The sequence below is a fragment of the Octopus sinensis genome, linkage group LG11 (genome assembly GCF_006345805.1).
Source record: "Octopus sinensis linkage group LG11, ASM634580v1, whole genome shotgun sequence".
Classification (NCBI taxonomy): domain Eukaryota; kingdom Metazoa; phylum Mollusca; class Cephalopoda; order Octopoda; family Octopodidae; genus Octopus; species Octopus sinensis.
In genome coordinates this window covers 60,811,992-60,825,848 of record NC_043007.1, presented here as the reverse complement: position 1 = coordinate 60,825,848, position 13,857 = coordinate 60,811,992, and the positions used below count along the sequence as shown (strand labels likewise).

Genomic DNA, 13,857 nt, shown 5'->3' with positions numbered 1-13,857 from the left:
AAATTTTGTGTGTGGAAACTAGGTTTAGAATCAAAAGGCCTTAGAGTCAATGTAGCAAAGACCAAAGTTCTAGTAAGTAGGAAGGCAAACTCACCACACACCCCTTCAGAAAGGTGGCCCTGCTCGATCTGTAGAAAACATGTAGGTAGAAACTCCATAAGATGTCCCCAGTGTAAGCATAAGAGGTGCAGCAACATCAAAGGAAAATTAACCAAGAAAATAGCTTTCGTGTGTGGTAGATGCACAGGGGCAATAGACACCATTGATACTCAGAAAACAGATTCCATTCCACTCCTGAGGGAGAAACTAGAAGTAGTTGACAGTTTCCACTACCTAGGTGACCAAGTTAGTAGTGGGAGTGGATGCTCAGAGAGTGTTACCGCTAGAATAAGAATAGCCTGGGCAAAGTTTAGAAAGCTTCTTCCCCTACTGGTGACAAAGGGCCTCTTGCTCAGAGTGAAAGGTAGATTGTATGATGCATGTGTGCGAACTGCCATGCTTCATGGCAGTGAAACATGAGCTGTGACTGCGGAGGACATGCGTAGGCGCGAAAGAAATGAAGCTAGCATGATCCGCTGGATGTGTAATGTCAGTGTGCATGCACGACAGAGTGTAAGCGACCATCAAGAGCGTTGGATGCAGCGTGCAGGAGAGACGTTTGCATTGGTATGGTCATGTACCACTCCCAAACTGTTAAAGGAATACGGGGTAGAGGTAGACCTAGGAAGACATGGGATGAGGTGGTCAAGCATGACCTTCGTACATTGGGCCTCACAGAAGCTATGATGAAAGACCGAGACCTCTGGAGATATGCGGTGACTTCGAAGACTCAACAAATGAAGTGAGTTCATGGCTTGCAGGACGGCCTGCTGTGCTTGAGGAGACCTATTGTGTCAAGTACATCAACATCAAAATAAAAATCGAATGGATATTGCAGTTGTGATACCCGTGCGAGTGACATGTAGGGCTTCACAGAGGAAATGATGAAGACTGAGACCTCTGAGATATGCTGTAACTATGAAGTGAGTTCATGGCTCACAGGACGGCCTGCTGTGCTAACCTTGGATCGTAGAGTGACCTGCTGTTCTTGAGGAGACCTATTGAGTCAAGTACGTCAACACCAACATCAAAATGAAAATCAAATGGAAATTGTAGTTAAAATACCTGTACCAGCGACACGTAAAAAGCACCGTCCAAACGTAGCTGATGCCAGCGCTACTTGACTGGCGTCCGTGTTGGTGACACATAAAAAGTACCAACCGATCGTGGCCGTTTGCCAGCCTCATCTGGCCCCTGTGCTGGTGGCACGTAAAAAGCACCCACTACACTCATGGAGTGGTTGGCGTTAGGAAGGGCATCCAACTGTAGAAACACTGCCAGATCAGACTGGAGCCTGGCGTAGCCTCCTGGCTTCCCAAACCTTAGTCGAATCGTCCAACGCATGCTAGCATGGAAAATGGACGTTAAATGATGATGATGATGAATTTCACCCATCAGGAAACGCCATGCTTCTGACAATATTTATCCTTTTGCCATCGACTTGTAACTCTGTCTATCTCACTTTTAGAGTCTGAGAATACCATGGATGCAACCCTTTCCTCCAGATCAAGCTAATAAAAAATAAAGTAAAAATAAACTACTTGAGTTATAATGTTAGTGACTGAGTATTCCACAGACACTTATACCTTTAACCTAATCCTCAAATAGAATCATTTGTAACAAGACTTGATCTTTGAATGCTAGGCAGTCAATCTAATGGCTTTCCACACATTTTGTCTCTACTCAATTACACTCACATGGCTTTGGTTAGTTCTAGGCTATGGTAGATACTCCCTCTTGAACATGTACTTATTCTCTCCTTATTTGTATACTGACTTCTTTACTTTACCTATTTCTATTTCTTTGTTTTATTCTACTTTCTGGATTATTTAGATGACAAGATCCAAGAACTGAGTAGCCAAATTAAAGAATTGAAGAAATTGCAAAACCAATCAGATGACTATAACAACCTTAAGGATCAATATGACAAATTAATTGCTGTTGCTGATAAGTATGTGAAGTCAACTCATTTGATAAATTGTTGTTGTTATTCATCATCATCATCATCATCATCATTTAACATCCATTTTCCATGCTCGTATGGGTTGGATGGTTTGACTGAAAACAGGTAAGCTGGGGAGCTGCCAATCTGATTTGGTTTCTATATCTGGATGCTCTTCCTAATGCCAACCATTCCAAGAGTGTAGTGGGTGCTTTTTATGTGCCAGTTATGAAATACTGGCATCAGCTACGACTATGATCTCACTTGGCTTGACAGGTCTTCTTCAGCATGGTATATTGTCACAGGTCTCAATCACTTGTCACTGCCTCCGTGTGGCCCAAAGTTTGAAGGGTGTTTTTATATGTGAAGTATGCAACGCTAGCATCAGCCTCGACTACGATTTCACTTGGCTTGAAAAGTCTTCTCAAGCACAGCATATCTCCCAATGTTCAAAGGGTGTTTTTAAGTGTCAGTTAAGTGACACTGGCATTGGCCATGACTGCAATTTCACTTGGCTTGACAGGTCATCTAAAGCACAGCATATCACCAAAGGTCTCAGTCATTTGTCATTGCCTCCATGAGGCCCAACATTTGAAGATCATTTTTCATCACCTCATCCCATGTCTTCCTGGGTCTACTTCTTCCACAGGTTCCCTCCACATTTTAGAGATCAGTACTTCTTCACATAGCTATCCTCATCCATATGCATTACATGACCATACCAACACAGTCGTCACTCTTGTGCACCACATCTGATGTCTTTTATGCCCAACTTCTCTCTCACACTAATAACATGCACACTGACATTGCTGGATGTGCAATGTCAGTGTGCATGTTGTTGTTGTTGTTGTTGTTGTTGCTGTTGCTGTTGCTGCTGCTGCTGTTGAGTGAGATAGCAGCACATGCCATCAAAGTAACACTGGGTTACAAATATACAAAGCCCAATATACCCTTCATGACTATCCATCTGATAAGGATACACAAGCATATGCATCACAGCCATATGTGCATGACATGATGACCTCATGTCAAGATAAACAGTGCATGACCTTGCAGGTGGGGTCCAGCCAGAATTTGTTTCAACTTGAGTAGACCATTCTGCTCAAAATATCCCTGAATAAGGGTTATTTAAGGATGAAGAACAAAATGCAACACCCATGTTTCCAGGAGTGAATTATTTAAGCCCCAAAGAATTCCTCTCAACACATGACTATGATGCTCCTCCTCTACTCCTGCTCATGATTAGAGATGCACATATTGTCAGCCACTAAGGGACATACTTAACTGGCTAAGGTGAAGCAACTGAAAAGCAAATCTATGGTATTGAGCAGAATATTTGCTGTAGTCCATCTTTAAAGACAAAACATGTACATGATAACACTTCCAATCAATGAAGATCAGATACCATGAGACCTGCTGCTGCTGCTGTTGTTGTTGTTGTTGCTGTTGCTGCTGCTGCTGTTGGTGTTGTTGTTGTTAAGGCAGCAAGCTGACAGCATTGTTAGCACACTGGATGAAATGCTTACTGGTGTTTTGCCTGTTGCTACATTCTGAGTTCAAATTCTGTCAAAGTCAACTTTGTCTTTCATCCTTTTGAGGTTGATAAATTAAGTGCCAGTGGTATACTGGGGTTGATGTAATCAACTAGACCCCTCCTCCCAAATTTCAGGCCTTGTCCTTTAGTAGAAGGGATTATTATTTTTATTATTATTATTATTATTATTATTATTATTATTATTATTTTGTTGGAACTTCTGGAGTCTTGCATGTGTAGCAGGCTTACTATCTGCAGCCTACGGTACCATGCTATTTGTTCTTTTCAACTATCTAATACTTTCCTGATTATTCTGGCCGTGCCAAGTAGGCAAACCTTTTGTAGCAGTTCTTCTAGGCACTCTATTCCAATTTCCTTATATTCCTCTTGATACCTTCTGATACTGTTCTCAAGGACCCATCAATAATTGGCACTACCTTCACCTTCTTCATTTCTCATAGCTGGGCTTTTTCGTACTTAATAGGGTTGTATCTATCTATCTTTTCACCTTCCTTTTTGACTATTTGGAGGTCAAAGGGGCAAGCAATGTCATCTATATAGCGTATGTGGTGCACCTTATCCACCACCACTAGGTCCAGTTTGTTATGCTCTAGCGCCTTATCTGTTTGGTTTGGGAAATCCCAAAGAATTTTTCTAGTCTTAATAGTATGTCTATCTTTATAGGGAAATCTCACAAACTCCTGTAATTCTCATTTTCTATCACAGGCTCTGGTTCATGTTCATACCACTTTTCTGTTTTGAAACCACACACTTAGCTAACATCCCAATGCATTCTTTTGCCTACACAGTCATGTCTGTGTTTATACTCCTTTTGAATTAATACACTACACTCACTCAAAAGATGATTGATACTTTCATCTCCTTTCCTGCATATTCTACATTTATTGTCTGACTGGTTTTGTCAGTCTTTGCCTTTATCAGGTTTGTTCTAAGAGCTTGTCCCTGAGCAGCTATAGTTAGCATTTCTGTCTCTCATTTTAAGTTTCTGTCCATCAACCAGAGCCAGAAATCTTTATTCATGACATTCCCAGTTAGTTGTATGAATTAACCATGTAGTTCCATTTCTTTCCATCTGTTGTACCTCCTTTTCTCTTTGAATTTTTCTACTGTTTCAATCAATTTTTTTGTTATCTTTGGTTGCCAGTTGTATTTGTTTTTTACTCGTAATTTTTTCGGATCTATTATCACAATATCAACAGTGTCTTCTGTGTTTAGTAATCCTTTTCACCTTCCTTTCTTGCTAGGTAATCAGTTTGTATTGCTTTTAGGGTGAAATGCATTGTGCCGTGTGAGCAGCTTTCTAGTTCTACTGAAGTACCTTCCTAACTCTCCTTGTGTACTCTTTAGTGATTTTCTCTCTCATTTTTCCTTTCATTATCCTATCAGTCATGAATGACCATGGGATTGCACCTAGAAAGTTACCCTTTGAGGCACAAGTTTGGGCAAGGTTATTTATGGCAGACCAGCAGTCACCCATGCGTACCTCCCTCCCCTCTCTATGCCACCAATGGTATCCAGGGGAAAGCAAAGGCTGATACAGCTTGGCACCAGTGATGTTGCAACTCATTTCTATAGCTGAGTGGACTGGAGCAATGAAGTGCTTTGCTCAAGAGCACAACATACAGCCCGGTCCAGGAATTGAACTCACAACCTCATGGTTGTGAGCCTAACACTCTAACCACTGAGCCATGTGACTTCACTATTGTCTTACAATACTCCTAGATATTTGTACCCCTCATTATTCCACAGCAATCTAATGATGTTGTCTTGTGGTAATTTTATGCCATCAGAGTTTACTTTCTGACCTTTCTTTATAATTAGTATTGTGCATTTATTTATTCCAAACTGCATTTCAGTATCTTTACTGAATTCTCTCACTGTTTGGATCAGAGTCTTGGTCTATCTAATTTTATTTTGCATTCAGCTGAGGTCATCCCTGTAAAAGAGGTGATTATTCTCATCTTTGGTTTAGTAAACTCATAGGTAGGCCTGCCTGGATTTTCTTCATATACTTGTCAGAGGGATTAGTGCAACGACGAAGAGTAATGGAGGGATTGAGTCTCTTTGGAAAATGCTCCTGCACATTTTCATGTTGACTAGCAACTCATTTGCACATGTCAGTTCTACTTTCCACACTCTCATTGCTTTCTCTAGAAAGTTGTTTATCTTTTCATTGACTTCAAGCATCCTCAGACACTCCAAGAACCAGCTGTGTGGGATATTGTCATAAACCTTACTGAAAAACCTATCCACCCAGCAGCTAAATGCTTCTTCCTTACTCATGAATGTATATATGTGTAGGAATATGTATGTATATACCTAACTAAAATAACATTGTGCTTGTGTCAAGCTTTGAATTTGACCTGAAATTCATGGATTAGTTGAGTATAGTCTGTTTAAGTTGCATTGATAAGTTATGAAATCCACAAGTGAGTTGGAAATGTGATTGGGCATCAGTGGTATTAGTTAGTATTGATGGAGGTATAATGTGTAAAAATGATAACTGCTGGATGAAAAGTTTTAAGGTTTAAACAGATTTGGTAAATACTGGTTGGAATAGATTTGTAAACATGGGGTCTAACAAATGAGAAGATACAAACAAAAAAATCATGCAAGATGTTATGTTGTAGTCTTCTCTATATTTACTCTGTTTTTACCTCCAGAATGAAAAGTCAAAGTGATGAACTAAAATCATTGAAGCTGGAAAATTCTTCGTTAATAATTGAGAATGCTAAAGTGTATGAAGAACTGAATGAAATGAAGAAAATGGTATGTAAAATTATCTAATAGTTAAGTTAATATTTTGATTATCAACTATGTTCTATAATGGCTTCTTTTTACTCAGTACATGATACTATATTTATAAAACGAGATTTATTAATTAGAAGATAATTGGCAACTAACCTTGCTAATTCTTATCTAATTGATGTGAAACAAGTAGGGCTAAGTTGAATGTCTAATGATGTTGTATCAATTAAAGCTACACCCTTGATCCAAGTGATCAAGGCATTAAACATTGTGATACCTGTTTAGTTAGTCAACATATCTACATGTATATTTCTATAATTATTTATATAAATGACCCAGAGTTTAGGAAAGGGTTGTGATGTTACTGTGTTACCTCACGTCTTTCAGAAAATGCAATTGGAGGCAGCTCAGTTAAATCGAGATAAGTATCTAGAGGAGCTACAATCAGAAGAAAGGAAATGTTTCGGCCTCCAACTAAATTTGGATTATAAACAGAAAATCTTGGATGAAACAACTCACAGCAAAAAAATTTTAGAAGAAAATTTAGTGAAAATGACAGAAAAGTATGAAACACTAAAAATCAATTATGAGGAAGAGACATTTGCATTCTGGTCAGGTGATTATCGATTATATTTCTCAATGTTTAAGATCTTTTGTGAGCGAGAAGGAAGTGGGATGAAAGACTGCAACCATTAAGCTTATATCACCCTCATATACAAATAAAAGGATGTTTCATACAAAATACACTCAATATTGAGTCCCCAAAAGCAGTTTACATTCTGGTGGTTAAAAATGTAATTTTATTGTAAAGATTGTTTATTTATAAAAAATACCTGTTTGTAATTTTGGGCTGTGTGTGTGTGTGCTTTTGTATCTGTGTTTGTTCCCCAGCACTGCTTGACAACCATTGTTGGTTTATGTCCCTCACCCCACACCCCACCTTTATTTCAATGTATTTACAGACATAGACATGGCTTTGTGGCTAAGAAATTTGCTTCCCAACCACATGGTTTTAGATTCAGTCCCACCATGTGGAACCTTGGGCCAACCAGTGAATTTGGTTGGTGGAAACTGAAAGATGTGTGTGTGCACGCACGCGTTTATATGTACATGTATGCATATTTGTCTGACTGTCAATTTATTAACATACTTTTTTGAATGTGAGAGCTAGTTTATGACAGATAAGCAAAATCTCCATTATTGGAGTTTGGATAACAGCAACAATAATTGTTACACATCAAGATTTAAGAAAACCTTACATATTTTCATTGTTCCACTTACCTTACAATGGTCCATATCAAGTCATACATCCGGGAGATAAAACATTCCAACTCCTAATTGATGGATGACAAGACACAGTCTCCATCGATAGATTGAAACCAGCCCATCTTGATATTAGCCTCTATGATGGTTTTCCTGCTGGTGCTGTTGTTACACCTGCCACCATGGCTGCCACTGTTGCTATTTTTGCTGCTTTCCCTGTTGTTGGTGAGGATCTTTTTACAACTGGTGCAGTTTTTTGCTTTCCCAGTCTTGGGGTTGGTGTCAATGGAGATCTACAGACCCCTTTACGTATTCGCTGAGGGCAGAGTGCTTGTAGGTGTGTGCTTCACTTCCGTTGCATGTAGGATGGATCCGGCTATCAGCTGAATCCATACTGAGGATTGTCCCACCGACCTCTTTTAACCGGGAGGGCAAGGCAATTTTAATTTGTCTGGTGGCTGTAGCGAAAGAGGTCTATATGGTGGACCCATTTGAAAGAGCTAAAGTCAGACACTTCCCTCTTTGGCCAAGACCTCATCAACTTTTTCAAATTCCACTTGAAAAGGAAGGTGAGAATAGAGAGGATAGTGCTGTCTCGTAGCAAATTTATTGAAAGGTAAAATGGCCAGTATGAACGGACCAATTCTGAGGTTAAACCTGTTAAAAAAAAATGGAATATAAAAGGAGAAGGGGCTCTCTCCCCATTTGATAAGGCTCTCGTGGCTTTTATGGATTTTTCCATGAGAAATCTTTCAAAGTGCCTCCCCCTATTGGGAGTTTTACTTGTTATATTTTTCGCTGTTTTTCTAATGTTTACATGGACCTTTCTTTTTCGCAAAACCCTTTGTACTTTTTGTCCTGTGTTTGTCCTTACATGTTTTTGATTTATATTAGCCCTTCTGACCAATAAAACCAGAATTAATTATTATTATTATTATTATTATTATTATTATTATTATTATTCCTTCCGACGCCGATGGACGTGTCTGAAAAGGCTCCGTGAATTTGACACCAATTTCATTGGAAATTTATCGATAAGTTTTAATATTTTTTAATATTTTTGTAGCCAAACCGACCAGCTTCTTGCGGAGCTCGTCGGTTGGGCGAAATTTTGCCCCATTCGGGGTGAAATTACGTTTTTGAAATTTTGAACTTTGTCAAAATAACAAACTTTTAAACAAAAAAAAAATGGCTATGAAGCGAGCAGTTAGCTGTTCCTTCCTTCCATTTACATTCCCTCCGCAAACACACACATTATCACCAAAAAAACACCCACTTCGCGCCGTAAAAGGCAACAGAGCTCCTCCTTCCGAAACGGAAAGCACGCGCACCGTTCAAAAGGAGAATGCTAGCCAGGACGTCGCGTTCGACGTCACTCCTGATTTCCCCCCTCTGCCTTCAACAAGTGATGTTGTACCGAAGGGGGAGGAGAGGAAGGTTATAACGGACACAAACACAGACAAGAACAAAGAAAAAAAATGGAAAAATTTCCAACAATTTTGCTTCTGCTGCGAAGCAAATTTCGGAGGAAGTTAAGATAACTTTAGAAGAAATAAAAAAAGCTAAAGAATTATTGAGAAAGGATGGCAACAGCATCTTCCTCAGTACTCCACAAGAGGTGATTGAAGACACAAACAAAAAAACAATCACATACAAAGTTTTCGATAGGAAACTCAAAAAAATGACAAATGCCACACCCCAACAGTTAGAGATAGCTCTAAAGCCCATTTGGGCCAAAAAGAGCTACGTAACCAAGGGGAAGCGTTTCGGAACCGTGGAGGTTCGCTTCCCAACAGAGGAGCTTGCAAGGGCGAACGCCATTTCGCCCTTGCAAACTGAGAATTTGTTACAAGTCCCGACCCACCTCGGGCGAAGAGTAACAAAAATAAAGATCGACCTTGCCCCCCCTGAGCTAGATATGTCATGGCTGGTGGCAGCTGTCCTCTATGATATAGAGGACACTACCACCATTCTAGATGTCAGGAGAGTGAGGGCGAAAAACTGGTTGGGGATGGGAGTGCTGCTTCTTGCGCAAATTCAGCAAGAAAATATCAGTAAAGTCCCTGATTTCGTAAGTTTGCCGGACGGCACCAGGCTAAACGTTGCTGTGGAGGGGCGAAAGCCAAAATGTTTCCTCTGCAGCAGCGAAGGCCACTTAAAGAGGGACTGCCCCATTCAAAAAAAGAGGATGGAGGAGTACAACAAGAGGAAGTAACAACAACAACAACAGAAACAGCACGAAACACCAAAAGCTGCCACACCACCAACACCATCACCAGCACCAAGACAAACAACACCACCTCCAACAACAACAACCACCACCAAACCAACACCGACACCAGTACCTTGAAGATCGACAGCAGCAACATCAACAGCAATAGGAGCAGCGGCACCACCGATACCGGCGGAACCAAAAACCTTTCGTCCTGCTACTGAAGCAGACCCATCAACCATTCCTTTGCCGGATGAAGAGTCGGATTGTGCGAGCTCTGATTCCAACAAAGGAGAATGGAGCATAGTGCCTCCAAAGAAGAAAAGGAGGAAAAAACAAAAAGATTTACAGGGGAAGCACGAACAAATAGTGCCTCCAAACATCAACAACAACATTAACGACAACACACATTCACAACAACAACAAACAACAACAACACTTTCGACACCACTACTGCCACTGCCACACACACAAACACACACAGACACAATTACATCAATAAACACAAAGAACCAAAAATTAGTGGAGTACTTAAAAAACAAAACTAGTACAAATATAACCGATTTCATCATACCAACACAAAACACACCACCAGCACACATTCTCACAATAAAAATAAATGCAAAAACATATGATGAAATCAAACAAATATTCCCTAATGATGTGGGATCGCTAGGGAAAAGTTTCTCGAAGAAACTTTATAAAAACATTGTGGAAGCACCCGTGCAAAAGCACAAGGGAGCCACCCCCACCACCAACAACAGTAAGTAGAGCCTTTTTTCTCCTTTTTTTTTCCCCTACTTTTGAGACATGGCAAATCTTAGAATCGGTTGCTTGAATGTGAGAGGCCTCGGGTCACCTTGGAAACAGGGTCACCTGTTAAACGACCTGAGGTTTCATGATGTGGATGTAGCAGCCATCAGTGAAACCAGGCTCTCCGACCCGCAGGAACTCGCAGCCCTTTTCGGCGGATACAAGATATTTCTATCTCCGTGTCGGCTGGGAGCGGGCGGTGGTGGTACTGCGGTGTTGTTTCGGAAGGGCTTGGACCTGAAAATAAGGACAGTCTTCTTGGATCCGGAAGGTAAGTTGGTGGTCCTCGACGTCGACGGTAGTGACGGCGGTGCTTTCAGACTGCTGGCTGCCTACGCTCCGACAGGAGCAGGGCAGTTGGATTATTTCAAACGTCTGGAAGTTTTCCTGGGAACGTCACGCACTCTAGTGCTAGTTGGGGATTGGAACGCTGTCTTAGACGAACGTTTCGATCGGGTGGGCAGGGGAGCGTCTGATAGGAGAGGGGGAGGGTGCAAGAGCCTCGCCAACCTACTCGGCCGCTTTCAGCTGTCCGACAGGTTTCGACTAGACAACCCGAATGTGCCAATGTGGACTTGGACAAACCGCATCGGGTCGTCTAGATCGTACTTAGATAGAGTGTTTTGTAGGCCAGCGGATAAGGACAGCGTAGGGTGTCCACAATTCCACCTAGTCGAATATATGGACCACAAATTAGTGATCTGTATGGTCGACTTAGATAGGCTACATAGACAGGGACCCGGCTACTGGAAGCTGAACGCGTCGTTAACGGCGTGCAAAGCTCACAGAGACCGGATTAGTTTACTAGTTAAGCGGGCGCTCACGGGGGCAATCATCAACAACAACTGGTGGTTTGCCCTCAAGAGAGCAATTAGAGTAGAGTCGATTAGGTATAGTAAGACTCTAGCTATTGAACGTAGGAAGAGAGAGCGGGATTTAGTTAAGAAACTAGACGAGGCTCTTGACACTGGCATCGCGACCGACGTGTTGGCGGCAAGGTTGGCCCTCGACCAACACTTCGACGCCAAACACGAAGGCTGCATTGTCAGAGCTAAGGCACGTTCGCTAAGCGGGGAGGGGACTAGAGCCGCTCGATGGGCCCGCGTGGCGGAGGCGAAGCGAGGCAACAGAGCAACCATTCGGTCTTTGGTGGACCAGAACGGGCGCGAGGTTACCGAACCGAAGCAGATGTGTACGGTGCTTCAGCGGCACTTTGCTCAACTGTTTGGGACGAGCGGTGGAACGGACAACAGTGCAGACTTCGGTGTGTACCTGGACGGCCTACCGCAACTCTCGGACAGCGAGGCAGAGTGCTGCGAAGGACCGATATCTGCCTGGGAAGTACAGGAAGCGATGAAGAGTTGCACGAGAGGTAGATCGCTGGGTTTGGATGGTCTGCCCTACGAGCTTTACTTTTCAATGCCAGACTTGTTTGCGGACCTGTTGGCAAACGTCTACTGCAACTGGCAGCAAAACGGGAGAATTCCTGCTTTTGTCTGTCGAGGAGTGGTGGCTTTGCTAAAGAAGGACCCAAACAAGGGGGACGTTATAGGGAATTTCCGGCCCATCACTCTGCTCAATGCAGAGTTGAAGATTTTGGCCAAGGTGCTAGCCAAGAGATTGGCGCTTGTCGTGGACAAGCTGGTTGGCAAGACGCAGACATGTGCCGTGCCGACCAGGTCGATACACGACAACCTCCATCTCATGCGCTACATCATAGAGAGGGTGGGTAACGACGCTGGCGCGGGCGGGGCTTTCATAACTTGGATCAGAGTAAAGCCTTCGATAGGGTCGACCATCGGTACCTGGCAGCTGTCCTCAGGGCAGCCGGCTTTGGTCCAGTCTTCCGCGGGTGGATCGCTGCTTTATACAGCAACATCTGCTCGGTGATATGGATGAACAGTCACCTTTCGGAACCGTTCAACATCTCGCGTTCGGTCCGCCAAGGATGCCCTCTCTCCTCCCTCTTGTACATTTTGACTCTCGAGCCATTACTGCGCAAGTTGGAGGCTTTGAGGGGTATCCCGCGCGATCTAGGAGGCGGAAACAGCGTGTCTGCTTATGCCGACGACGTCACCGTGGTGGTGTCGGGCCACAGGCACATTGGCCTGATTGGCGAGATGCTAAACCAGTACGAAGCGGTGACGGGCAAAGATTAACGCGGAAAAGTCTGTGGGCTTGCAGCTGGGCACCTGGAGAGGCAAGCCCATGCCGTCCAACAGCGTCGTAGGGCGCTGGACAGACGGACCCGTTAAACTGCTCGGGGTCTGGTTCGGTCCGGACCTCCAGGTGGATAAGAACTGGGAAGAGGTGACGAGCAGGGTGGCACGTCTCACCCAGAAATGGGCCGAGAGGAAGCTGTCCCTGAAAGGTCGAGCGGAGGTGGCGAATGTGTACATCGCATCCGTCATCTATTACCGCTTGACCGTCGTCCCTTGTCCCGACCGCTGGTTGGCCAAGCTGGTACGCCTGCTCTTCGACTTTTTGTGGAAGGGTCAGGTGCCACTGGTCAGGTGATCCATCTGCTGTCAACGACCGCTGAATGGAGGCCTTGGAATGCCGTGGTTGCTGTTGCGCAGACATGCGCTCAGGCTGCGGCATCTCAAGCGCTTCCTAGACGGTGAACAGGTGTGGTCATCTTTTGTCAGACGCGATTTTCCGCAGCTCGTCTCTTTGATGGAGCTGCAGACCTGGATCAAACGTAGACCGAGAAAGGACGCTTGGCACCTCGAGTGCCGTCAAGCCCTCTCCACCCTCCGTCAGGCGGGCAATGCGATCGGTTACAGCTCCACTCTAGCGTTCTATAGAGGGTTAGTGGAGGAAAACTGCGACGACGTTCTCAGGGAAACTCTAGGCGTTGAAGATGACGAACTGTGCGGTCTGTTCGGGAGGACTTTCGGGCCGGGGCCGATGGATAATTTCCAGAGGTCTCTCGCCTGGCAGTGCTACCGAGGGGCTCTGCCTGTTCGAGATAAACTCTACCGGCACGGAAGTGCCGTCAGACGAGCCTGCCCGAGGTGTTGCCAGGACGACAAAACCGTTCTGCACGCACTCGTTCAGTGCCCGAGTATTGCTGAAATATGGGTTTATGTCGAACAGCTACTGTCACGTGTAGGACGGATCCGACTATCGGCCGAATCCATAGTGAAGATTGCCCCGCCGACCTCCTTTAACAAGGAGGGCGAGGCCGTTTTCTTGTGCCTAGAGGCTGTGGCGAAAGAGGTC

The 13,857-nt window shown here is 43.7% G+C and overlaps 1 protein-coding gene across 4 annotated transcripts in view; it reads left to right on the top strand.

The window, feature by feature from the left end:
- The window catches only part of LOC115217669 (uncharacterized protein PFB0145c-like), a 63,395-nt gene that overhangs the window by 19,664 nt on the left and 29,874 nt on the right, over positions 1–13,857 (top strand). For all 4 annotated transcript variants that reach the window (XM_036507554.1, XM_036507553.1, XM_036507551.1 and 1 more), the window contains exons 9-11: positions 1,933–2,050; positions 6,260–6,365; positions 6,732–6,960. In XM_036507554.1, coding sequence (XP_036363447.1) covers positions 1,933–2,050; positions 6,260–6,365; positions 6,732–6,960 — 453 coding nt within the window. The remainder of the gene's footprint in view (positions 1–1,932; positions 2,051–6,259; positions 6,366–6,731; positions 6,961–13,857) is intronic.